The sequence below is a fragment of the Amyelois transitella genome, chromosome 27, assembly GCF_032362555.1.
Source record: "Amyelois transitella isolate CPQ chromosome 27, ilAmyTran1.1, whole genome shotgun sequence".
Lineage (NCBI taxonomy): Eukaryota > Metazoa > Arthropoda > Insecta > Lepidoptera > Pyralidae > Amyelois > Amyelois transitella.
Window position 1 is genome coordinate 4,149,056 of NC_083530.1, and position 26,856 is coordinate 4,175,911.

General features: G+C 36.4%; 1 protein-coding gene across 2 annotated transcripts in view; it reads right to left on the reverse strand.

Moving 5' to 3' along the window:
- Positions 1 to 261: 261 nt before the first annotated feature.
- LOC106130445 (EH domain-binding protein 1) overlaps positions 262 to 26,856 on the reverse strand; it is a 36,871-nt gene continuing 10,276 nt past the window's right edge. Inside the window, exons 4-24 of one of the 2 annotated variants that reach the window (XM_013329291.2) lie at positions 22,800 to 22,911; positions 22,208 to 22,389; positions 21,100 to 21,217; positions 20,279 to 20,767; positions 19,977 to 20,110; positions 19,147 to 19,282; positions 18,627 to 18,693; positions 17,178 to 17,307; positions 16,036 to 16,222; positions 15,593 to 15,710; positions 15,013 to 15,128; positions 13,661 to 13,837; positions 13,153 to 13,235; positions 12,651 to 12,742; positions 12,358 to 12,456; positions 11,852 to 11,949; positions 10,677 to 10,808; positions 8,275 to 8,360; positions 5,831 to 5,954; positions 5,319 to 5,383; positions 262 to 4,635 (exon numbers count right to left, since the gene is read on the reverse strand). In XM_013329291.2, the coding sequence (XP_013184745.2) occupies positions 4,557 to 4,635; positions 5,319 to 5,383; positions 5,831 to 5,954; positions 8,275 to 8,360; positions 10,677 to 10,808; positions 11,852 to 11,949; positions 12,358 to 12,456; positions 12,651 to 12,742; positions 13,153 to 13,235; positions 13,661 to 13,837; positions 15,013 to 15,128; positions 15,593 to 15,710; positions 16,036 to 16,222; positions 17,178 to 17,307; positions 18,627 to 18,693; positions 19,147 to 19,282; positions 19,977 to 20,110; positions 20,279 to 20,767; positions 21,100 to 21,217; positions 22,208 to 22,389; positions 22,800 to 22,911 (2,824 nt within the window). In that variant the 3' untranslated portion in view covers positions 262 to 4,556. The remainder of the gene's footprint in view (positions 4,636 to 5,318; positions 5,384 to 5,830; positions 5,955 to 8,274; positions 8,361 to 10,676; positions 10,809 to 11,851; positions 11,950 to 12,357; positions 12,457 to 12,650; positions 12,743 to 13,152; positions 13,236 to 13,660; positions 13,838 to 15,012; positions 15,129 to 15,592; positions 15,711 to 16,035; positions 16,223 to 17,177; positions 17,308 to 18,626; positions 18,694 to 19,146; positions 19,283 to 19,976; positions 20,111 to 20,278; positions 20,768 to 21,099; positions 21,218 to 22,207; positions 22,390 to 22,799; positions 22,912 to 26,856) is intronic. The other variant, XM_013329292.2, reaches the window with a different exon arrangement.

Genomic DNA, 26,856 nt, shown 5'->3' on the forward strand with positions numbered 1-26,856 from the left:
ATAAGTTATCTGCGTGATTCTTTCGCAATATGGGGAAAACACAGTTCAATGGATTTGAAATTTACAGATTAACTGGCCAAATCTAATAAATTCAAGACATACTTAGCAATATTGGTGTGTTAAATTATTAATGTTCATTTTTAATGTTATTACAAAAATTATGCCTTTAAAAATTGTAGGTAGTTTACAAGCAAAAAAATTTTTTTAATTATAAAATAATTTAATAATAATGACACATGTTTGTGTTCAAATAAAAGTCCGTTACAATTTACAATATCACTTTATTACGGTCCATAATATAATAGCGTCATAAATAACGGTACAGACAATGATGGCATCGCTTTTACGATATTATTCTAACTTACTAAATACTGCGGGTTTTTCTACAATTCTCAACCTCATCAATTGTATTGCAATGATAGATAGATAAACTCTTTATTGCACCATTAGAGAAAAACATAAAACAGCACAAAATAAACAAAGGTGGTACAAAGGCGGATTTATCGCTAATGCAATCTCTTCCAGGCAACCTTTGGGTGGAAGGAAACCAAACAGGATATTGGCGTTGGCGCCGATCAAAATAATGTCAGATAGTCCTGTATGAACCAATATTACAAATTGTGTTAGATTTTTTTAATTACTTGTGTTAATGGTGTCTCAATCAAAGTGGACCTTTCGAGGCCTGTGTATGGAAGTGGATTTTATGTGCCTAAGTTTATGATATATGAGGATATTCTTTGAAAAATTTACCTTTTCGCCTCTCTCAGATATATCTATACTACTTATAAGTAGTGTTAAAAAAAATTTAAAGCTACCTCCATATCAAATTATTATCTACTGATAACAATAATTTACTATCCGACATTGCAATACATTTTCAACACTACTAAAACGACACTGCATTTGCAACAAACTACAGAGATCGGAGCTGACTGAACAGACGTGCACAGCGGATATAGACAGCAAAGAACCTATTAAAGATGCATGTTTTAAGCTCTAAACACACTTACGATACGACATGATGTTATTACTTTTGCACGCTGAATTACAGCGATTTATTCAAGAACATTGAGAATGTCTTGTCTTCGGTCTCTCTGTTACTATGAGATAAAAAAAAGACAGAGAGAGAAAGAAGATATGTATATCTTCCAAGAATATATAAGCCGTCTGGTCGAACCGATTTGCGGTGTGTCGTGTCGCACGTGCGTTCAAAGCTTTATTAAGAAGTAATTTATTTGATGTAAAAATAATAAAAAAATTAAATTGAAAACTGAGCTGTACACGTGAGGTTCTTGCACAATTAAATAGATTTCGACTTTGATTTACTTGACGTAAGACTCCAAATTAAATAGATTATAACACAAAACCGCTTCAGTGCATATACTCGTAAATACTAATAAGCTTCAGATTGCACAAACAGTGAAATTTCACATAAAAACCGACCAATTTAGCACCTCGCTATACACCGTGAAGCTCTGACTGCGGCGAGCGAAGCAGCGGCAAAAAAATTACCATGCAATATTTGAACAAAGAATTATATCAAATGCGAAAATAGGAACCATCGCAAAACAAGTAATTTAACCAAATACTAATTGGACCAAACGCAAAATTAAAGCAAACAATATGTTAAATTTGAAACTTCTTATAAACCATTGTCGCTTCACTCTCCCGCCCCGCAGTCATAATAAATAACTGATTAACTACCACACGCCTAGAAAGAACTATTTTACATAAAAAATACTATAATTCATATCGAAAAATAAATGCTACATCTACAGGACGATTACAATAATTCGATATATATCTATGACTTGTGTTTACGTTATTTTCGGATTATATTTCTAACTGTTCTTAAATTTTGGAGTCATATAAGTGTCATGTAAAAAGGGATAAAAGTTAATGTACAGCCAGGCACAAAAGTCCACACACGACTTATATTTAAAAAATTGTGTGTAGGCTTTTGGACAAGATTAGTAAAATACAATTAACTTAGTGGTTTAAACAAAATTATTTAAAATTCAGTTACACTCCGTTACAGAGTTATTTACTGCCACTTTTGAAATCAGTTTTATCAAAGATTTGACTTAACGTACGTACTTATACTTAACACAAAAATAAATAATTTGATGAATGCAAAAGTCTGAGATAATAATATTTTCCCGCGTATCCCGATGACAAGAGTATTTTTATCAGCTGTCACTGTCAAACACATAATAATTACATTGTACGAATTTCAAAATGACCAAATGAGTTTTAATACGTACCTACTCAATTTCTGAACGGAGTGAACTACGTCATGAGATATTATTAATTGAACTTAAAATTTTACTAGGATATTAAAAAGCTTTCCGTAGCGACTTAGAGATAGTACGAAATATTTTCAAACAAGTTGATGATTATTAGAACATATTACATAAGTATTCGATTATTTATTAAAAATAAATACAATTTTATTTCATTACGTGTATTGTATATACATTTAATTCTAATTATTTGGATAATCACTATTAGTATGCGAATATCGGAATTTTTAACATCACTTTCTTCCCGGAATAGTAAAATAGAAATTCTCGATTAAAACGGTGGTCAGAATATAGTCGATTAACCCTCTTTTGCTTAGATTATGGTCATAGTGGTATGTATGGTCAAACAAGAGAAGATTTTACAAAACATATATGATATCAAAAGACGAATGATAGGCGTTCTTTAAGTGACCGATGTTTTACATATTATTATTAACGTCGGTAGATTGATCTTGCAAATACATTTCGGTAAGTCGTAATTGCACAAAATTTTAGACTTACAGCAAAGTTACAACCAGAAGTGCCAATACAAAATCTACCATTGTAATAATTGATGACAATTATTTCTATAAAGGTTTTAGAAAGATTATTTAAATACAATTGATGCCAGCACAAAAAAACTATTCTAAAAAAAAAAGGTTGCTTTCGAGTAAATTAAAACAAATTAAAAAATGTCAACTGACGTCCAATCACAACATTGCATTTGATGTAACGACGCCGTGCTGCCTCCTAGTGACACTTTACAAAACCTCCATTGTTCGATGACAGTCACGATTTAAAACTTCAATGAATATTTTTTAATCAACACCAAGGCAAGAACAATTAAATAACGAAAGCCCGAAATAAATAACATTTAAAATCTAAACTCGCTAATATTTACACTAAAATAATCGCACAAAAATGTCTACTTAAAAAAATAAATTGCTACTTAGCGTAGCTCTGAATATATATATTTAAAAAAAATCTTATGGCGTATTGTACTTTTTCTATCACCGTAATTATGTGGGGCGTTTTATAAAAATAAATTTAAAAAAACAATGTTCAAATTGACTCTTTGGTAGTAAAAATATACCAACATGTTAAGCCTTAAAAAAATGCTTATAATTAAGCGCAAATAAAGATTAAATATAGGAATCTACATGAGTATTATGCGCCTCATCAGGCCGACTTGATTACAGCACGCATTTGGATAAACACGAGGGAACCGGTGAAAAGAGGGGTAAAATAGGTATTTTAAAATTGATATTAATAAAATTAAGACTTCAGGTATAAGGGAATTTCAATGATGCAAAAAAGATTTGTAAAATCCTTATTTTAATGAATTTAAGTCAATTATAGAACACATATATGTGTTTGTTCTAAATTGCCGGCTCTGTCTACCCTGTAAGGTAAAAGACGTGATTACATTTATACGTGATATATTTGTTTTAGATTATATTTTAACCTTCGTTTCGCCGGTCCCTATGCGTTTTACACTTTAAATTTGTTTTAATAATTTTAATGATACTTAATCCTAAAACATTTCTCACGATTCACTGAATAATTTCCATTGCTTTCCTTTCTCACATTATTCTAATGGACTTTTCACACAATCTTTTGACATTTATTAGGTACATCAAACAACATTGATCTAATACAAATCAGTTTTTTTACACTTCAAACTACAATTTCAACATGATATTTGAAATGTTACGGGTTGAATGAATGTGTCGTGTGGTTCCCGGCACCAATACAAAACACTTCGTCTTTTTTCCATAGATGTTGTAAAAGGCGACAAAGGGAAAGACTTATTAACTTGCGATTCTTTTTTTAGGCGATGGGCTAGCAACCTGTCTCTTATTTGAACGTTAATTCTATCATGAAGCCATTCTAGCTGAACGTGGCCTATTATTTTCAAGTCTGTTGGCTCTTCTATCCCGCAAGGGATATAGATGTGAAATACCAATCCTTATTCCTTCTATATTTTTTATGTTAAAAACATGATTCCTTTTTTTATTTAAATGTAAGGAATAACTTGTTGCCATTTTATGATTTATTTATTTTATTACTCTTTTTTTATTCAAATAACGTCACGTGTTATGAAGAAATTACACTTTTCTAAAATTAAAATTTTTCTTTCTTTTCATTCAACAAATCATTTATCCTGCTCATTTCATTAAAGAAAATATTTTATTCAATCCTCCTTTTTCGAAAATCAATTTATTTCATTTATAGAGTAACAAACCCGCGCCGTCACTTAATTTTACACCCTATTTACTGCAGTATACAATTGTTCTTCCTTTGGATCTCCACTTGAGAGAGATTGCGTTCTATCGCGTCGTCGTCTGCTATCCTGTATCGAAAATGATGTAGTTTTAATCACATAATTATTTATATTAGTTTGTAATTAAAATTAAAGAGAAAATGCAGAAGAAAATAAATCTGCCGTGTGGTTCCCGGCATCTATATAAAAAATAATAGGCGCATCTCCTTCCCATGGATGTCGTAAAAGGCGACTCAGGGATAGGCTTATAAACTTTGGATTCATCTTTTAGGCGATGGGCGAGCAACCTAATCATATTATTATGTGAATCTCAATTTCATCATTCAAGCCTAACAGATGAAGGTGGCCTATTAGTCCATCAAAAACTGCTGGCTCTGTCTACCCCGCAAGGGATATAGACGTGATTATATGAATGAATGAATGTAAATTTATGTGTCTATTTTTCGAGTTTCGATTAACAAATGTTAATATCATAAACATGAGAGCATATAAGAAGTTTTATATCCTTCAAATAAATAAACAAACATCACCTTCCTAGCATCAGCTCCTCACGTCTCCGGAGAGGAGCCCGGGGCGCGCCTTTGACCACGATCCCACCTTTTATAAATCAGGTTTTCCCACCAAGATACTCCCGTCTGCAGGGGGGAACCTAACCTATAAAGCATCATGGTTTCCCATCGAGTTGCCTGAATGTAATGGTTTCCTCACGTGAAAAAAAGAAGTCGAAAAATCTGTCATTAAAAATCACTCACGCTTTCTCCTGCTCGTCCATTTCCTGCACCAGTCTATCTCTTTCGTTGACTGCAGATAATAACTCCTGCAAAAAATAATAAATCATTTCACTGTATTTAGAATTAGGTGTAAAGCAAACGTGTTGATAAAAAGTGGATTAAAATATATATTAGATAATTGGATCCGTGTGGTTCCCGGCACCAATGGAAAAAAAGAAGAAGGACCACTCCATTTCTTTCCCATGGATGTCGTAAAAGGCCACTAAGGGATAGGCTTATAAACTTGGAATTGTTCTTTTAGGCAATGAGCTGTCAGCCTGTCACTATTTGTATCTGTCGTAAAAGGCGACTGAGGGATAGGCTTATAAACTTGGAATTGTTCATTTAGGCGATGAGCTGTCAGCCTGTTACTATTTTAAAATCTCAATTCTATCATTACGCCAAACAACTGAACGTGGACCTATTAGTATTTTCAAGACCGTTGGCTCTGTCTACCCCACAAGGGAGTAGGGAGAAAAGAGTTGAATTCTCACCTGCAACAACAGCCGCTCTCTCCGCTTCTGGCCCGGCGTCTTCCGCCACTCGTCCACGCCGAGCGACAGCCTCAACTCCCTCGCCAAGAGATCACAACGGCGACTCAAGTCTTCCTCTTGTTCACTGTCGAACATACATACATACATACATAAAATACCGTGTGGTTCCCGGCACCAATACAAAAAGGAATAGTACCACTCCATCTTGTTCCCATGGATGTCGTAAAAGGCGACTAAGGGATAGGCTTATTAACTTGGGATTCTTCTTTTAGGCGATGGGCTAGCAACTCGTCACTATTTGAATCTCAATTCTATCATTAAGCCAAACAGCTGAACGTGGCCTATCAGTCTTTTCAAGACTGTTGGCTCTGTCTACCCCGTAAGGGATAAAGACGTGATCATATATATGTATGTATACATAAAATCACGCCTCTTTCCCGGAGGGGTAGGCAGAGACTACCTCTTTCCACTTGCCACGATCTCTGCATATTTCCTTCAATAAATTATAATCATTCAAAAGTACCCGAAACCGCCGAGCTTGCATGAAGAGAGTTATGAATGTGGATGAAGCGAAGGAAATATGCACTGTCGAACATGTTTCACGTCATATTATATTTCACTTTAAATTGTTAGGCTTACGTATAATTCAAGTGATATAGTTAATTATTGTTACGATAAAATTACCTTGGCATCAGATTATAATTTTACAAAATTTGACTAAGAGACAGCATTTAGAACACAACATTGTATATATAAGTATTAAGAACCGAAACTTAAATAAATCGGAGCTTCATTACGATATAATAATGAATATACATAGATCAAATAACTTTTGCTCATCATATTTGGAACATTCGGAGCTTCATTACTATATAATAATGAATATACATTCAGTCAGAAAAGTATCGGGAATGGATTATTTATTTATAGTTCCAAATTCAAATTTTTGTATTTTTTGTTGTTGTTAGATTGGCACAACTGTTTTCCATTTTGGCGCGGAGTTTGAGTTGCATCTGTTGTTTACATTAAATACAGTGCTATTTTTAGTTATATCATATCTAGTGTGTATGTATCTTGCTAATTTCATAATGGATAAAAACATCGAACAAAGAGTTTGTCTTAAATTTTGCATTGCCAATGGAATATCGTGTTCGGAGTCACTGAAAATGTTACAGAAGGCTTAAGGTGAATCGACTTTATCAAAAACTCGTGCTTATGAGTGGTACAAAGCGTTCAAAAGCGGTCGAGATGTGATGGAAGATTTGCCTCGCTCTGGTAGGCCATCAACGTCTGCAACTGAAGTTAACATCGCAAAAGTGAAGGAAATAGTGACTGAAAATCCTCATTCAACTTTGAGAGAGATAGCCACCGAACTTTCTGTATCTCACGAGTCGATCCGTACCATTTTAACTAATAATTTGGGTATGAAACATGTTGCCGCTCGGCTAGTCCCAAAAGACCTGAATTTTTTTTTAAAAACTCAATCGCATGAGAGTCGCTGAGGACATGCTAGAACGAGTCAATTCCGACCCAACATTCATGAAACGCATTGTTACTGGTGACGAGACGTGGGTTTACGAGTTTGACATGCAAACTAGTCAACAAGCTTCGGAGTGGCGCCTTCCAACTGAACCGAAACCGAAAAAACCACGCCAAAGTCGTTCAAAAGTCAAAGTCATGTTGACTGTTTTCTTTGACTATCGCGGTGTTGTGCACTCGGAATTCTTGCCGGAAGGTCAAACGGTAAATAAGGAATATTATTTGAGTGTTATGCGGCGTTTAAGAGAGCAAATCCGACGAAAAAGGCCAGATTTGTGGAAAGAAAATTCTTGGATTTTGCACCATGATAATGCACCTTCGCACAAGGCCATCATTGTGAACGAATTTTTAACCAAACACTCAACAAATACCATCGAGCAACCACCATATTCACCAGATATGGCTCCAGCCGACTTTTTTCTTTTTCCTAAACTCAAATTACCACTTCGTGGCACCCGTTTTCAATCGGTAGAAGACATAAAAGAGAAATCGCGGCGAGAACTGACCTCAACTCCGGAAACAGCGTTTAAAAAATGTTTTGATGATTGGATTATTCGTTGGCGTAAGTGTATCGTTTCTAAAGGAGCATATTTTGAAGGTGATAAAATAAATTTGGATGAATAACAAACAGTTTGTGTATTATTGATCTTTTCCTGCTACTTTCTTGACAGAGTAGTACATAGATAAAATAACTTTCGCTCATCATATTTTCAGCATTTCATTTTCATGTTATTAATAAATTTCTGAACAATAAAAATAACACTACAGATACAAAAACTAAACTGATTTTCGTGAAGATAAATAAAATAAAGGTAGTTCAAATTCCCAACGTCAAACATAGCCATAGAATTTAAACGAACGAAGTCGCTAAATAACTAACTTAATGTCAAATATTAATTACTCACAGTATATTGAGTTGCATCTGCCGCCTGAGCAATGCGTTCTTTTTGTTGACTAGGTTGAACCACTGCGACATAAGACGATCTTCCTCCTGTGAACAACGCGAAAGGTTAATTATTTAAATATATAAATAAATATAAAAGTTAGTATTGATTGATTCGAGAATGTGCCGTATGGTTCTCGGCGTCCAATACAAAAATAAAGAATGAGACCACTGCATCTCGTACTCATGGATGTGGTAAAAAGCGACTATGGGATATGCTTATAAACTTGGGATCCTTCTTTTAGGCGATGGGCTAGCAACCTGTCACTATTTGAATCTCAATTGTATCATTAAGCCAAACAGCTGAACGTGGCCTATCAGTCTTTTCAATATTATCGGCTCTGTCTACCCCGCATGATTTAGAGAAAAAGGACGGTTTTATTTTCTTGACATGGACGCGCAAGGTAGAAGTTACAACTCTTATAAGGCTCAGTCGTTGCTATAATTAACTTTACAGTCATAGTCCTCAAAATATTTTACTTTTTAAATAATGACTGAGCTTGAAATTGAAACTGTAATTGAGCCAAATTTGAGATTAGATTTTGATATATTTTGTAAAAATCTATAATTCTTCTATTCGTCTTCCATTATTTAAGATGTTTTTACACGACACGTGAATCATGGTCGTAAGATAGGAGAGACTCCGTCTGAACTACTTGATAACTATGTTATTTTTATTATTTAAGTTCTTACTATAATATTATGCTTATATATTACAATCTAGCTAGTCAAAATACGCTAATATTCTTTAATTTACAAGATTGTACATACATTACAATACTAAATTTAATAATTTTACGTTAGACTTAATTTTGCCGATAAAAATAGAACATACATACATATAATCACGTCTATATCCCTTGCGGGGTAGACAAAGCTAACAGTCTTGTAAAGACTGAATGGCCACGTTCAGCTATTTGGCTTTAAGATAGAATTGAGATTCAAATAGTGACGGGTTGCTAGCCCATCGCCTAAAAGAAGAATTTCAAGTTTATAAGCCTACCCCTTAGTCGCCTTTTACGACATCCATGGGAGAGTGATGGAGTGGTCCTATTCTTTTTTCTATTTTGTGCCGGGAACCATACGGCACTAAAAATAGAAGAATTTGGCCATTGGTAAAATAATAATAATAAAACGACTTTATTTCTAGACCACTGTAGTTTATATAGTATACAAAAACACAATATTACTGTTGAATATATAAGAATACCGGTTCGCTCGGCGGTTGTACGCACGCTAGAAATTTCCGCCATTTTTTCTGCAAAAATGCAATGAAAAGGCGCAATGTCACTATTTGATGATTGGGCAGCCCACAGATTAAAAACATTACATTGAAGGAATAATAGCCTTACCTTAACGCCATCTATTGGAAAATACCTGACTTAGGGTCATCTATTCAGTAAACTTATTTATACTTAGATTAGATTATTTTACATGGTTTATCGTATAAACAAAATAATTTCTCGACGTAAAATGTAGCATGTCAATGTTCAATAGTTAAGTTAACTGCATACAAAATATAACTAAGATCGATCGCCCTTGTCATGAAGACAAAACAAGACAAAGAAACGAACAAAATTAACACACTTTCCTATTCACATTCTCCACTTCTCTTACTTTGCGAGCCAGCCTATTTTATCGCGGTGTAATCTAAGGAACATTGCGTATATTGATATAAGCAATATCTTTAACTTTGAGAAATTTAAACGCCATTGAGGCGCCTTTAAAGTATTTTATTAGTATTATATACTTTTTGGGTGATGCAAATATATTCGAGTCTTTCAAAGCGTACCATTCGAACCTGCGAACTGAACTGTCCCCTATTATGAGCGAGATAGCAGGAGATATTTTGTTTTTGTATTTTAAGTTTAAAATACTTGTAATAAGGTCGTCGTTATTTAATTGAGTTTTGGTTAAATTTGATACGGCGATAGGTTTCGGTATTCCGCGTTAAACGTGTTAATACTAAATCACGCTATTAGCATCGTGAGGAAACCTAGATATACCCATGATCCTTCCACCGTGGTGGAAGTGAGGTTCTCCTGAAAACGTTGCGTGACCTGTCAGTTTTTCAAGACTGTTGGCTCTGTCTACCCCGCAAGGTATAAAGACGTGATTATATGAATGAGTGATTTTTTCCCAGTAAACTTTCTAAGGGTGCCCAACGCACATTGTATGGTGGTCAAAATACATACATACATAAAATCACGCCTCTTTCCCGGAGGGGTAGGCAGAGACTACCTCTTTCCGCTTGCCACGATCTCTGCACACTTCCTTCGCTTCATCCACATTCATAACTCTCTCCATGCAAGCTCGGCGGTTTCGGGCACTTTTGACCAAAAGTCAAGAGTGGTCATATTTTACCTCGCTGTTGTCGGCGGCCTGCATGACCCGCCGGAGCTGCGTCTCCAGCGCGGCGGCGCGCTCGTCGATGGCGGACTGCTCCTTCTCCAGCGCTTCCAGCTCGCTGGCTATGTACGACCCGGTCTCTCTGCCCTGGGGAGTTACACAATTCATACATACGTACATACATACATATGGTCACGTCCGTATCCCATGCGGGGTAGACAGAGCCAACAGTCTTGAAAAGACTGAATGGCCACGTTCAGCTATTTGGCTTAATGATAGAATTGAGATTCAAATAGTGACAGGTTGCTAACTCATCGCCTACAAAAGAATCCCACGTTTGTAAGCCTATCCCTTAGTCGCCTTTTACGACATCCATGGGAAAGAGATGGAGTGGTCCTATTCTTTTTTGTATTGGTGCCGGGAACCACACGGCACTGCCGGGAACCACACAGCACACATACACAATTCATTTAATATTTATTTATTTATTTAAACGTTATGCGCTTAAAATGTACAGCAGGTGGACTTAATGCAACAATGCATTCTATGCCAGTTGAAAGTTTGGACCAAACTGAGATGGCTGTACGGGTGGTGATTGCTACATTTAAACGAAGTATAAGTTAATGAGTGGTAAGAACTAATGTGAGAAAACAAATGAGAAATAGGTAAAATAATATATGTTTATTAATTTAGCATTTGTGTATTTAATTTATTTTACTTTATGAATCTCAGTCTTTTAAGACTATTAGCTCTGTCTACGTTGCAAGGCATATGGACGTGATTCTATGTATGTAATTATATAGGAAATGAAAAATAAATATGGGAGTGAGAAAAACAAGCGTGATAGAGAAACAAATGAAAAAATCCCATATTATTTTTGAAACCTATTTAAAAGCTAACTGCAATTAATTTATTTACTATTAAATTTCCTTGCAAAGGTTTAGGAGTTCAGGGAGTCGCTTCGTGTAAAAAAATCGACTTACCCAACCAAGCATTGGAGGGAAGGCAAAAGTCGTTATTAAGCTAGCTTTTTAAAAAGAATTATTAAAAAAAAAAGAAAAGAAAAAAGAATTTATCTCTCTATCTCTGCGTAATCTGTTGCGCGTTTTAAAATATGAAAGAAAAAAACACGGACAGAAACTTTGTGTTGTACTATGTAGAAATAATAATAAATAATGATAATTTCTCACCTCTTCTGGCAATTCGTTGTCTGGCGTCAGTCTATCGACCAGAGCTGAAAAAGATTGCAATCGAGGACCGACCGAATCTTCTGAACTTGCGCGGTCATCTGTTGGAAGAGGAAATTATGTTTTAAAAAGGTTCAAATCGTATCTTACTACGAGTATTCTATCCAATCGAAATCACATACAAATATGTGAAAAAACGTATGAACGAGAAACTCAGTGGCAAATAATCATTCATTCCATCAAAGTTTTGTGCGAGCTATAATTTACAAGAACAATTTTTTTTTTTCAAACAAAAAGCGATATAACTAACTTATATCCCTATTTGGTTACCAATGTAATCCACATGTACAAACTGACGAAATTTCTCAAATTTGTGGTATCATTCGAAAATGATGTAAAATAGACTTACATAGACTTTACAACAGCTAGATCGAGTGATACCCAAAGCCAGCTCTAATTCGCCGTTGACATGATTTTGTAATGAAGTTAAATATACAAGTGTTTCTCACCTGATCTGTCGGGACTTTCTGTGCTCTTCCGAGACCGTGGACTTGAAGGTAGAGAATCGGAGCGAGAAACCAGCGCTTCTAATTGATCCATGCCGCCCGCTAAACAAACAGACATACACACATATAAATAGTAATAATTTTTCGCACGATAAAAACAGCGTCGCGCATGCCCTTCTATGGGGCATCTCTGACTCTTGAACGTTGAATTCGAAAATGGTTCCAAAATGCAACTCTTGAAATAAAATAAAAAAATCTTGAATCTTATACTAACAAAATAAGGATCAAAATCTTACCAGCTGCAATTTCTTCCATGACAGACTGTTTGCTTATAATCTCCACGGTGCCACCGCGCGGAACTCGACTCGGCGATAACGGCGATGTGGGACTACAAACATACACACAAGTTTACTACGTTTACAATAGTTTAAATGTCAGTTGATTGAAAATGCCTGCGATATTCGAAGATACTAAAGTCAATTACAAAAATCCTATTTCAAGAAATTTTTGACTTAAGGATATTCGAACACGTGGTGAAAAACAGGAAAAGAAAAAGAATTCCGTGCTCTTAAAGGATGTGACTTGTCCATGATTCTGGATTGGGTAACTCAGGTATTTACACGAAGCGACTCCCTCTCTGACCTCCGCAACCTTTGCAACGAAACCTAAACTAACCTATATTGGGGCTTTCTGAGTCGGAACAACCTCTTTTCTGAGTCGGATAGCTTTACCACTCGACTCCATATGATCTTACTTTTTGTTGGATAACATTATAAATGACTAAAAATAAGGTTTTACCTTACAATACCAGCTCTGGCGTCCGCGATTAGCTTTCTCGCTCTTTCTCTAAGCATTGTCTGTCTGTCCTCTTCCGTCATCGGCTAGAAAAAGGAGTTTTATTATTTACCTATATATGAAGGTAAGATTCAGTTTTCATATGTTAAAAATTGGAAATGTTTCTGCCTAGGCAACCTAGCTATAAGTAAGCTTTTATCAAAGGCACTTTCTAATTTAAATTTTCTAAAATTCCCACGGGAAAGCTTGTTCCAAAGGACGAAAACATGAACAATCACAAACAAAATAAAGCTCCAATATCAGTATTTTTGACCCAACAATCATACCGCTATAAACACTAACATATTTTTAAATGCTTACTGCAACCAGATGACGCTAGTTGAACTTGATGTCTTGTCACTGTCAAATGGTACTTAAAAAAATTTCACATAATCGACTTCAAAAAAGTTCCCGAATCGACATAATTAATCTTTTAGTCATAATTTAAATTGTCTGAAATGATAAAACATACCTTTTTACTAGGACTCGTGTCACCATTCGTAAGACCATTCACGATTTCTGTCTTCTTCTCCTCTTTCTCCTTAGAGTTTTGCCGCCTATTTCTATCCTTTTCCCGCGCCTCTTTTTTAGTCGCCTCGAGCAGCAGTCTCGCTCGCTCCTTCAGCTCGTCGTGACGTGACAACAATTGCTACGTCAAGCAACCAATGGGAGCGAAGCGCGCGGTATTTCGACCAATCAGAGTCAAGCGTTGGTTTCCGTTCGTCCAATCAAAGCGAGCGCGTTCCGTTTTATCCAAGCGTTGATTCGGCACACGCACACACAATTTTCAAAGCCGATGATGGTGGAATGGAAAAGAATGTTCTCATATATTATTTGAATAGGTTTCTATTGTTCATACTGTGTGTCAAATTTAACTTGAAAATTTTATGGAAAATATCGAAGTTAAATAAATTATGCATAAAATTAAACAAACACCCAGGCCGCCTTTTAATTCTTTTCAAAATATGGCTATGTGAATTAGAGACGGTTCAGAATTAATTAATAAAAAAAAATTTTATTAATTAATTCTGGCCAGAACTTTTAAAATGGTGAGTAACATCTTTAAAATCCCTTGCGTTTAAAGTTAAGATGATCTTTAAATGACTTTTATTTTCAGTGAATTAATATAACCAGAAATGTTAAACAAAAAACCCTAATGAAGATATATTTGTCACACAGTATGAACGTAAGATGATGTGTAATGGTAGTAAGCATTTAATAAAAACAATATACAAGGCCCAAAACACACGAATACAAGGGCGTCTTACAAACCAAGATGTAGTAAATTTAATTATTACTACGCAAATTTCGAGTTTTAAACTAAAACTTTTTATAAAAGTTATTTTATCAATAAGTATCTACATTGAGGCCGTTTCAAGAGGTCATATTTCAACTAGTATATGCATCTCTCTTGCTCCAATTATAAATATATATCACCGCCCTGCTGTCAATCAATACAACATCTTAAAACGGCTGTATTTTAAATCTATATTTCATTTCGTCGACAAAGCATGTATTAAGACTGTATCTACAAGTCCAATTAGCATGCCAATCAAGCGAAAATATTGATTGTTTCTATTCGTTCCATAATAGGAAAACCTAGAACAAAATTAATGAATATTCCAAAGATTTTTTTCCAAAACTTACAGTTATAAGTTGATGTACTATAATGTGATTACAGAGATATTCTTTAAACTAAAAGTCAATTAAATAAAAATGTCGCTTGATTTGCGCTTCAGTATATCATGTTATTGCTATTTTTTTTAAATAATATCACTAGCATACGACTCAAGCGCGCAATACTAAACAGCTTTATAAACATACCGGCGTAGGTTTCGGCAGCTCCGGCGTGGGTTGCTTCGTGTCCGCGGTCATGGGTTCGGCGCCCGTCAGTGGGTCCGTGGTCGCGGGTTCGATTACTGGCTTTGATTCTGGTTTCGCTGTACAGAATATAGGTATGAAATATGGGCCTTAGTTGACGAAGTTACAATTAAAAATAAGGTCACAATTCCCGAAAAACGTAATGAAATAATTCTGCTACTTAATCCCTTTTATTTGATGATTGAGGAAGTGGTGACAAAATATTCAATCCGATATAAGCGGAGTCAATCTTGAATTCCAGCAAACATAACTGAAGAACAATAGCTTCCGACTAAAGAGCTTTTACAAACAAAAAGAATACCCCCAAATCAAAATCGGTTCTAAAGATACGATGCCACAGACAGTCAAACTTATTACATATTGCTACACTTTAAATATTCCATATTTAGTAAACAGAACAATGCTACGTCCAACCATAAATCAACTGTAATTCATGATGACAATTTTTTTCAAGAATGTCTATATAAAGCTTAGAACTTTTAAAAGTTGTAATGATGATCTATTGATACTTCTTTATTGTTACCTGTGTCTGAAGCAACATTATTGTTCTGCGGCGGACTAGTCTCCTCCTCCTCGTCTGAACCGAACGGGTCAGTCAGCTCTTTGCGAGTCATCAGTTTCTCGGGCCGAGCGGGGATTGGCTGAAACAAAACACTCAATAGTACAATATTGAATGACCATCGTCTTCCTAGCAAGTTAGTACATACGAGTACAGAAATAAATGAAAATTGTAAAATTATTTGTTTGCACTTCTATTAGTTACATAATAATCAAATCGGCGACGTTCTGGCAAAAGGTCAGATCAAGATAACCCGAAACCGACGAACTTGCATGAAGAGAATTATAAATGTGGATGAAGCAAAAGAAGTATGCAGGGATCGTGGCAAGTGGAAAGATGTGGCCTCAGCCTGCTCCTCCAGGAAAGAGCCATGATTTATGTATGTATGTACATATGTATGTACCAACCTCTATAACATTAGTCTCAGCGAACCACTTAGCACTAGGTTTCTGGTCTCTAGTGGGAGACAGCATCTTGCCCAAAATGCTCTTCCCCTGTTGCAGGAACAAGTCGCGGACATCTTTGACGGCCGCGGACGGCGGTGTGTGTTTGTCTGGCGTGAGCGAACGACGAGACTCTTGAGATTCTTGAGATCTGTTGGAGAGATTATTATATATATATATATATAATTCGATGGCACGAAAACAAACTGAGTAAGAACAAAAAGAAATATGTTAACATCGCATATGAATAAATAAAATTTGAAAAATAGAACTGAAGCTAATATTATAGATTGTAATCTTTTTTCTTTCTTTTTTATAAGTAGTTTTAGCTTTAGTTTTAATTTGAGTTAATTTTAATTAAGTTTTCTATTTGTGCAGTGCAGTTTATTACCGCTTCTTCTGCACTGACGCCTTGGAAGCGGCAGTAAACTTAGTTTTAAGTAATTTATTTGACGTCAACCAATGTTGTGAAACCAAAAGTTTTGACAATTATTAAGCGATACGAAGTATCCTATCATCATAATGAATAAAATTTTTGAATTTTGAACTTTTTGGCAATTTTTTGAGCTATAAATATAATATATACGGGACAAATTACACAGATTGAGTTAGCCTCGAGGTAAGTTCGAAACTTGTGTTACGAGATACGAACTCAACGATACTATATTTTATAATAAATACTTATATAGATAAATATCCAAAACCCAGGCCAATCAGAGAAAGTTCGTTTCTCATCATGCCCTGGCCGGGATTCGAACCCGGGACTTCCGGTGACACAGACAAGCGCACTACCGCTGCGCCACAGAGGCCGTCAAAGCTATATGAAGTATCCTTTAATAATGAATGAAAATTTTGAATTTGAATTTAGAATTACAATTAAAGGCGGATTTATATATGTCTGACGTGTCGTGTCGTGACCCGTCAGAACGGTATCGGTTCTATACATTTACACAAGCCATCACAACACATCACGCATCACTAGTATGATCGTTACCAAATGCTACTAAATGTATAGAACCGATACCGTTCTGACGCGTCACGACACGACACGTCAGACAAATATAAATCCGCCTTTAATTGTAATTCTAAATTCAAATTCAACTCACACGCAGCGCGGGCGCTCCATGGCGGTCCGCGAGCGGCGCGCCGCCACCTCGCGGCTGAACAGCTCGCGCGGCGCGCCGCTGTCGGTGTCGTGGCGCCCCACCATGTACGACGACTCCGTCTCGTCGTTACCTGCTCGACGACACACACACATTTCTATACATAGTATATGTAGATAACAATTCTGATGTGAAGCTATAGAAGTGGCAAGTGGAAATATGAAATCTTCTTCGTTAGCGCCATCTAACGGCAGATTGTAAAAAAGCATTTATAGTGTTTACCAATAGATGGCGCTAATACAATAGGCTATTTGACTGTATTAAAAAAATACATTTCTTTTATGTCATCAGTCTTAATATTATTTTTTTGGAGCGATTTGTAATAACGCGAGATAAAAATATTGCATTATTTAAACAAAATCCGTCTCAGAAAATTAGGTTTTTATATGCAGCTGTCACGTGACTAAAAACGAACGTGATTGGCTATTTCTATTATGACGTCAATTATCCATAAACAGACTGTGGATCGTACCGTTCCTTAGTGTTCGCTATTATTTTTCAAGATTTTATAAGTGTTTTGATCGCTCAGGATTACTCAGATAACATAGGTATTTAATAATGGAAACCAATTCCGCGAAAGCTGACAGTCGAAACCTACAAAAAGTGGACACAATAATGGTTGGAAGAAGAAAATAAATCTGGATTGTCTTCTTCAAAGACAATCCAGATTTCTATGCTGCCGAACTGAGGAATGTGAAAACATCAATGTAAGTATATCTTGGTAACCACTGATCTTAGATCATGATCTGAAACCACTTCTTGCGAATATTCAAATCCATCGGCATAGAAAAAAACAGTTTCGTAGAAGATTTTATTGTTGTATTAGTGCATTGAGGCACTGCACAACATTTTTAGGAACTCATTTTAATAATTTTCACACATATGACGTGGCACAAGTTAAATAAAACAAGAGAAAATCAAAACTTTTCGAAACACCAACAAGCTTTGTATGATATTTACACGAAATACACGGCATATTTGAATATTTCATTTTCTTTTTCGATTTTTTAATAAAATAGCTGTAATAAAGGCAGAAAAGTATTTTTGTAGGGCTCCTTATAAACAAATAAATACCCTAAGATAGTTTTTAGAACTTTGTCAAATAGCCTATTACAATTTCTTTTTTTATTTCTGAAAATCATATTATTTCAAACTGATACTGACTTTATCGAATCAAACACGTTCTGGCGAAAGGTCAAGTCGTAGACGTATTAAAAGAGTTATGAATGTAGATAAACGAAAGAAGTAGGCGGGGATCGAGGCAAGTGGAAAGATGTAGTGTCTGCCTACCCCTTCGAAAAAAAGGCGCGATTTTGGTTTCAAAATATGTTTTTTCTTTTGTTATAGAATTTTAAGCATTATTTCGTTATGATGTATTGTATATAAACTTACCTAATTGTTCCACTTGTAGTTCGTTACCAGTGAAATGCGCCCTTAGTTGAAACAAATACGTCATTATCTGAAACAAGAAATTAAATTTAAGGCCTTAATGATATCATTACGACATATAGATATTTAGTATGTACCAAAAAATCTGTACTATTTCAGATGCATGCTGTACCTAAATAATTTATATATACATAGTTGTATTGTGACAACTTGTCAATATATCCGTATAAATCTACAACACTGAAATTAAGCTACCCCCCCACATCGACGCTCACTTTCAACGTTGTACTAGAAATTCTTTCAAGTGCTTAATTGAAAACTTTGAAACGACTTTACGATGAGAAAGAGCCTTAAAATAAATTATTCTATACATACTTGTCGAAATATTTGGTATTAAACATAAAATTTTATACACTCTTGATAAATACACAAATCACTCACACAGCCACACACACACACACTTATAACACCCCTCTTTTACCATGGGGGGTCAAAAAAAGAGAGAACTCAGAGATGTTCCTACCGCCAATCTATCGGGCTGCGGCCTGCCGTAGACATCCGCGGCACACAGCACTTGTGATATTCCCAGTTTAGCGCTCGCCTCCAACGCTATTTTAAGATTTGTCTCCGCATCGTCCGGTTGCAGCCCTGAGAAGTCACTGTGTGGAGAAAATAAAGGTAATATTAAAAATATATATATATTTTGACTAGCTGTGCCCGCTACTTCGTCCGCGTGAAATACTTATTTTGGGCATCATTGAAGCCCTCAAGAATGAATAAATTTTCACGTTTCTATTTCTACGCTCCTAAAAGTTGCAGCGTGATGTTAGCCTATGCCTAAAGCCTTCCTCGATAAATGGTCTATTCAACACAAAAATAATTTTTCAATTTGAACCAGTAGTTCCTGAGATTAGCGCGTTCAAACAAACTTTTCAGCTTTATAATATTAGTATAGATAGGAAAGTACTGAAAGTATGCTCAAAATTTCAAAAGAAAAATAACAATAATTTGTATCTCTCCCCGCAACTATAAGTCAATCAAGGCGTATTAGCTTGAGATTCTTCCTTCATGCGATGGCAAAACAAACCTCAATCACTCTCTTCTCCATAGTTCATTAGAAGTCGTCCATACGGGTGTCCATATATCTGTTTACCCTTGTAAATACAAGATTACAAAGGTAAACAGATATTAATTGCGCAATTTTCTATAAGTCTTTAATATACATACATACATAAAATCACGCCTCTTTCCACTTGCCACGATCACTGCATAACTGGATATTAGTCGATTTTTCCATCAACTGGAGGAAAAACAAATTTGCAAACCTTCTTTATTTAAAATGGTTTAACTCACATGAGATCAGGCCGGAAACGGTGAATGATGGCGCAGAACGCGAGCCCCGAGCGGAAACTGGTCGTCAGGTTGGTGATCTGACAGGAAATGTTCTCACGAGTGGCCGCTTGACACCATTCGAGGAGATCTTGCACCTAAGGACAGACATACATCCAGGATATACAATTAAACTATATATATATAAGTAACACTTTTGACAGTATTGGTTAAAAAAAACTTTAGAAACCTGTATAGATTTCAAACCTTGTTTAATCTTCAACATCTTCAGTTTTAGGACTATAAGCTGTTTCAAAATAACTCACCGGCGTTTTGTCCTTATCAAGTCTCCCTGGAAACAGTTTCTCAATCTTCTCCGTATCAACTGTAGGCGTTTTCTCACTATCCTCATTCTCATTATCATTCTTATCCAACGTTATGTTATTCAAATTAGTCTTTAACTCCAACGGCTTTAGGTTCCTTTTCGTAATCGCTTTAGGCTTGAAAACGTACTTATTATCAACTTTGCTTTCCGCCATTTTGTTTGGCGTCGACGTAAATTTGGGTAATTCGGTCTTCCCCGATAATTTTGTTAGATTATTCAAATATTCTGGTCTAGATTTTGCAATTTCTCTATCTGGAGTTATTTCCCTGGGTACTGGAGTGACTGGATCGTCGATTTCTGGAGGGATGGGAGCGGTAGGCGTGCGACAGTTGTCAAAGTTAAGACTCTGAACGCTATTGGGAGTGGCAGCTATATCACTGCTTGTAAGGCTATGCGTCATCTCTTCCATTTGCTGTCGTAGGTCGAGCATCTGTGAACAAGGTTTCATTCAAATTTGTTAAAGTTCAAGTTTTGACAGAAAAGCACGTTTTATTTTAGGGTCTGTATGACTCGCGGTAATAGTCATTCTGCTCTGCTGCCAATACAAACTATTGTTGACTTAATTTATTTTTATTAAGCCTCAAAAGGTACAATAGGTGGACTTTAATGCTAATTATAAGAAATACGATAGTCTAAAGTTTTACAAAAACGAAAGATCAACATTATATGCAAAGTTTGCCATCAAAAAATCCACACGTTTACATCCAATATAGACATTAATATTATAGACCTTAAATGTTACACCATAAACCACAAACTCACCTGTCTGGTAGAGTTATCCGACAAAGTATAATCGTCTTCGTCCAAATCTTCTAGCACTGCGATATCTGAATTGTTATTCACTGAGAGGAGAGATGCGAGCGATTGCATATCTTCGTCACTGTAAAAAAAAATATTACGTTTTTAAAATCATTGGTTAGATTTATCATAAGATTTTTTTCCCTGGTTACATCCTCCCGTCTTTGAAGAGGAGCCCGGGGTTCGCCTATGACCAATTCCTGGATGGTATAAGTCAAGTATTTTCACTAAGCGACGCCCATCTGACCTCCGAAACATTTGCAGGGGAACCTAACTAGGGTTGCCAACTTTTTTTTACAAAAAAAACGTATAAAATTGTTTGAATGGGAAAGAAATAAAGTATTTGGAAGATAAAAAAGTATTTTTCTAATTTTATGGTTTTATTGCCTTAAAAACGTATTTTTTGTGTGCTTTTAGCACATGCTAACAATTTCTTGCAACCTTTAAATGTTTCGAAGGTTGTTTGACAATCAAAATTTAAATTTAAATAAATAAATAAATAATGAGTGTTTTGTTTTACGCAGCACAGTAAAAGTTGGAAATAATGTATTTTCGCATACTTTATTTGTATGCAAAAGTAAAAAGTATTATCACCAAAAATAAAGTAGGATACGTTATTATAAAGTATGGTTGGCAACCCTAAATCTAACCCTCATGATAATGGTTACCTATGATTTTTTGTTATATTATTCTGAAATAAGCAAAATTTATCGACGATACATGGTATTGGACGATACTGCTCTATTAATCAATAACTTATACCTAAAAGTAACAGGTATCTAGTAAACACTTACGTAGTATGTACCTTCGTTTCTCGACAAACCGCAATGCAAAGTGAACTGCACTGAAGTAGATGCTATTTTCTGTGTAGTTGGTACCAAATTTAGCAATAGAGGTCGCTGCGGAGGTCCTACATCAACAAATATGCGTAAATATGCCAGGTATTTACGCATATTTATTACCCACACTTGTTCTTATTACTAGTACTAATACAAAGTAAACTAGTACAAAGTAAGTAAACTAATAAAAAAAAACTAGTATAAAGTAATAGGTATTTTTAAATGATACTCACGTGGCCTGCCCTTCTCGTAATAAGACGCAATGCAATGTCAGTTGTACCGAAGCGGAGACTATTTTCTGTGTGGTTGGCTCCAAGTTAAGCACGAGAGGGCGCTGCGAAGGTTCCAGACTGGCGTATTTACGCATGTTTATCGAGCACACGGCGAGACGACGCCGTTTTCCTGTTACCGATACCTGAAATATGAAGGATATCTCCTTATTTATGTATTCTTAAGATAATTAAATTTTGCCGTGTAATTTTGTGCTATAAGTTTGTGTGAATTTTGTTGAAATTTTTCGAGTAACTGAGAATACTTTTCGCCTTTTTTGACGGTGGGTCACTTTTACAAACGATAAAAAGATGCGGGTTTACGGAAAAAAGGCGCGTTAACCTCACATTTAAATGAAAGTCGGCTTACGAGAATATAGAAGAATCTTTAAATTAAGGACTTTTATTTATTTGGTTAATTAATTAAATGTAATGGTGTTTAAACTTTTATTTAACTGACTTTGAGATTTCCCCTCAAAAATAATAATTAACAATAAACATGTCCCTTAACCAAAGTTAAATTACTTCTTAAATCAAGATTAAGATAAATGCTCACATCTTCCAAGACGAAGGACCAATCTTTATCTTCCAGCTCGTTGGTGCGAGAGTCCTTGAACAGAGTGACCGCCACCGTGTGGTTTTCGGGCACCGTGTATAACACCGTACCTCTGCAATTAGAAAATTCATAGTTTTATTTACCGTGTAGTATTTATTGCCGTGTGGTTACCGGCACCAATACAAAAAAGAATAGAGCCACTCCATCTCTTTCCCATGGATGTCGTAAAAGGCGACTAAGACTTACAAACTTGGGATTCTTTTTTAGGCGATGGGCTAGCAACCTGTCACTATTTGAATCTCAATTCTATCATTAAGCCAAATAGCTGAACGTAGCCATTCAGTCTTTTCAAGACTGTTGGCTCTGTCGAGCCCGCAAGGGATATAGACGTGACCATATCTATGTATGTATGTATTTCTAGCCCGCAAGGGATATAGACGTGACCATATCTATGTATGTATGTATTTACATATTCTAAGAAAAATAATGACCGATTTTAGCTCAAAACTCGGTATAAGATAAATTTACAATTTACACGCATGCAAAGTCACGGTTGAAGTTAATAATAAATATACTAAAGTATATTACAAAGTATGATTATTTGGTATACCCAAATCAATCTATTTTTATAGTAGTCCCGTATTTATTTATGACATCAAGCTGCTCCCACACCCAACAGGTCTTTATAAGAATATTTCGACCATTTTCCTACGGTAGAAAAGACAAAACCCACCCATAATATGCATTTAACATACATACATATAATCACGTCTATCTATATCCCTTGCGGGGTAGACAGAGCCAACAGTATCGAAAATACTGATAGGCCACGCTCAGCTGTTTGTCTTAATACATACATACATAAAATCACGCCTCTTTCCCGGAGGGGTAGGCAGAGACTACCTCTTTCCACTTGCCACGATCTCTGCATACTTCTTTCGCTTCGTCCACATTCATAACTCTCTTCATACAAGCTCGGCGGTTTCGGGTACTTTTGACCTGACCCTTTACCAGGACGTCCTTAATTTGATCAAGATACGTTCGTCTAGGTCTTCCCACTCCGACCTTTCCCTCCACACTCTCCTTGTATATCTGCTTAGTCAACCTGCTTTCATTCATCCTCTCCACATGACCGAACCATCTTAACATACCCTTTTCTATTCCTGTAACTACATCTTCTTTCACATCACAACATTCCCTTATCACGCTGTTCCTTATCCTGTCACTCAATTTCACACCCATCATACTCCTTAACGCTCTCATTTCCACTGCATTTATTCTGCTTTCATGCTTCTTTTGCCATACCCAACTTTCACTCCCATACATTAATGTCGGGACCAACACGCCCCTGTGCACAGCCAGTCGAGCCTTTTTGGATAGTTTCTGACTGCTCATAAAGGCATGCAAAGCTCCATTCACCATGTTCCCCGCGTTCACTCTCCTTTCAATATCACTATCATACTTGCCATCTGATGTAAACTTTGATCCTAGATATACAAACTCTTTCACTTGCTCCACTTTTTCTCCTCCAATCAAAATATTACATGCTGTCATTTCTTTCTCCATTTCAAAAACCAGTGTTTTAGTTTTACTTACGTTCACTTTCATTCCTTTCTCTTTTAAAGCTTCATGCATACAGTTTACCATCTCCTGTAACTCCTCCGCTGATGACGCCAGTATAACCTGATCGTCGGCATAGAGCAGACATTTGACGAGTAACTCATTCATCCTTAATCCACTTTTAGACTCTTTCAAATCTGTCAAACAGCTATCCATAAATAGGTTGAACAGCCACGGTGACGCAACACATCCTTGCCTAACGCCTTTCTCAATCTTAAACCACTCAGTGTGCGCTCCGTTTATCCTGACACAAGCACTCGAATCCTCATATAAGGATTTCAGTGCTCGTATTAAGAGACTGCTCACCCCATGCATAGAAAGTGCTGACCACAATTCATTCCTCTCAACTCTGTCATAGGCCTTTTCCAGATCTACGAATGTGCAATAGACTTTTTGACTCTTTGCCAAAAACTTTTCGGCTATGCACCGCAAGGAAAAGACCTGATCAGTACATCCCATTCCCTTTCGAAATCCCGCTTGAGCATCCCATATTTTGTCATCAGTTTCATTCCTGACTCTATTAATCAATACCTTAGCATACAATTTGCCGACGACGCTAAGCAGGCTTATACCACGATAATTTTTGCAGTCCAGCTGTGACCCTTTTCCTTTGTAAAGTGGCACGATAACAGCCTTACACCAATCTTTTGGTACTCGGCCGCTTCTCCAACACAAATTGAAAAGGCAGTACAACTGACTAGCTACTACGCCTTTTCCTGCTTTAAGCATCTTGACCGACACTCTATCACACCCAGCAGCCTTTCCCGCTTTCATACTCTTAAGTGCTTCCACAATTTCGAACATTTCAATTTCGCCTTCCATCTCATTCTCTTTTTCTTCGCTATAGCAGAAATCTTTCTTATTTCCTTCCTTTTTTTCAAATAAACTTTCAAAACAGTCCTTCCATATCTTTAGTACACATTCTTCTCCTTTCACAACGCTACCATCCTGGCATCTGATCCTAGTCAGCTCTCTGGTTATAGTATTTCCTCGGGCTGACCTTACGGATTTCCAGAATACTTTCAGATTTGACTGAAAGTCTTCTGATAGCCTTTTATCAAAATCCTCTTTATACTCTTCTTTCTTTCTAATCACAGCTTTCTTAACCAAATCTTTCATTTTCTTATATTCCTTACGTGCTTCATTCACATCTTCATCTATAACCTCTTGCATTCTTAAGTTAGCTTTTGCTGCTAACAAATCCAGCCATGCTTTCTTCTTTAATCGCACAAGTTCTTGCACATCTTTACTCATCCACGCATTTTTGTGATTTTTTCCTTTCCTTCTTCTACTTACACCACACACTTCAACAGCTACTTTCACAATTCTTTCTTTAAATTCCTTCCATCCATCTTCAATATCGCTCATTTCCTCTAAATCTTCAAATTCATCCTTCAGTCTATTAATATACTTCTTACCTACATCCATATCTTGCAAATTTTCTACTTTTACTCTTTCCAAAGCGCTGGTTTGCTCCCTTACCCTGTGCCGCCAGCGATTGAAGATACCCCTTATCCGGGATATCACCAGTAAATGGTCCGAGTCAATGCCAGCACCGCGATATGCACGGGTATCCAGCACTTTGTTCTTCAATCTTTCATCTACAATCACAAAGTCTATCGTACTTTTTAAAATACCTTCCACTCTTGTGTAGGTGTGGATCTCTTTATGTTGAAACATTGAGTTCGACACAAAAAGATCCCACTCTAGACAAATTTCTAATACACTTCTTCCATTATCATTCACCTTTTCGTCACCAAACGCACCAAGCACCTTTTCATATCCATCACGCTTTACCCATCCATTAAAATCACCTAACATAATAATCTTCTCATTTGGCTTGGTAACTTTCAATACTTCTCTTACACTATTCCAGAACTCCTCGTTTTCGCTTTTTGCTGATGTTGTACCCCTCGAACCCACATCCCAAGGTGCATAAACACCTAGAACGAAGATCCGAGTGATTCCAACTTTCAGCCTAATCCATAGAAGACGAGGGCTGACACACTCATACTCATTCACGCACTCAGCCATTCGTGCAGAAAGAATTAGACCGACCCCTTGACAGCCTCGGCTGGTACTGGACATTCCAGACCAATACGCCGTGTAAGGGCCGTGCTGCGTCGCGTCGCATCCTTTCCGCTTCGTTTCATTCACGCACAACACATCCAAACGTCTTTCATCCATCATCTGGCATACTTCCTCAATCTTATCCTTCATTCCTCCTCTTACATTCATCGTCGCAAAGCGGCTTTCAGCAGACCGCATACCGCTCCCGCCGGGAACGAGACGTGATGGGGTGCGGACACCATCGCCGCCATTTATATGCTTTTTAAGGTTCATAATGCGATTCCCACGAGACGCTAGGGAAAAATTTTGTCCGCCCCAGCAGAGCCCCGCATGCCAGGGTAAGGCTAGCCATTACCTGGGGGTCGCC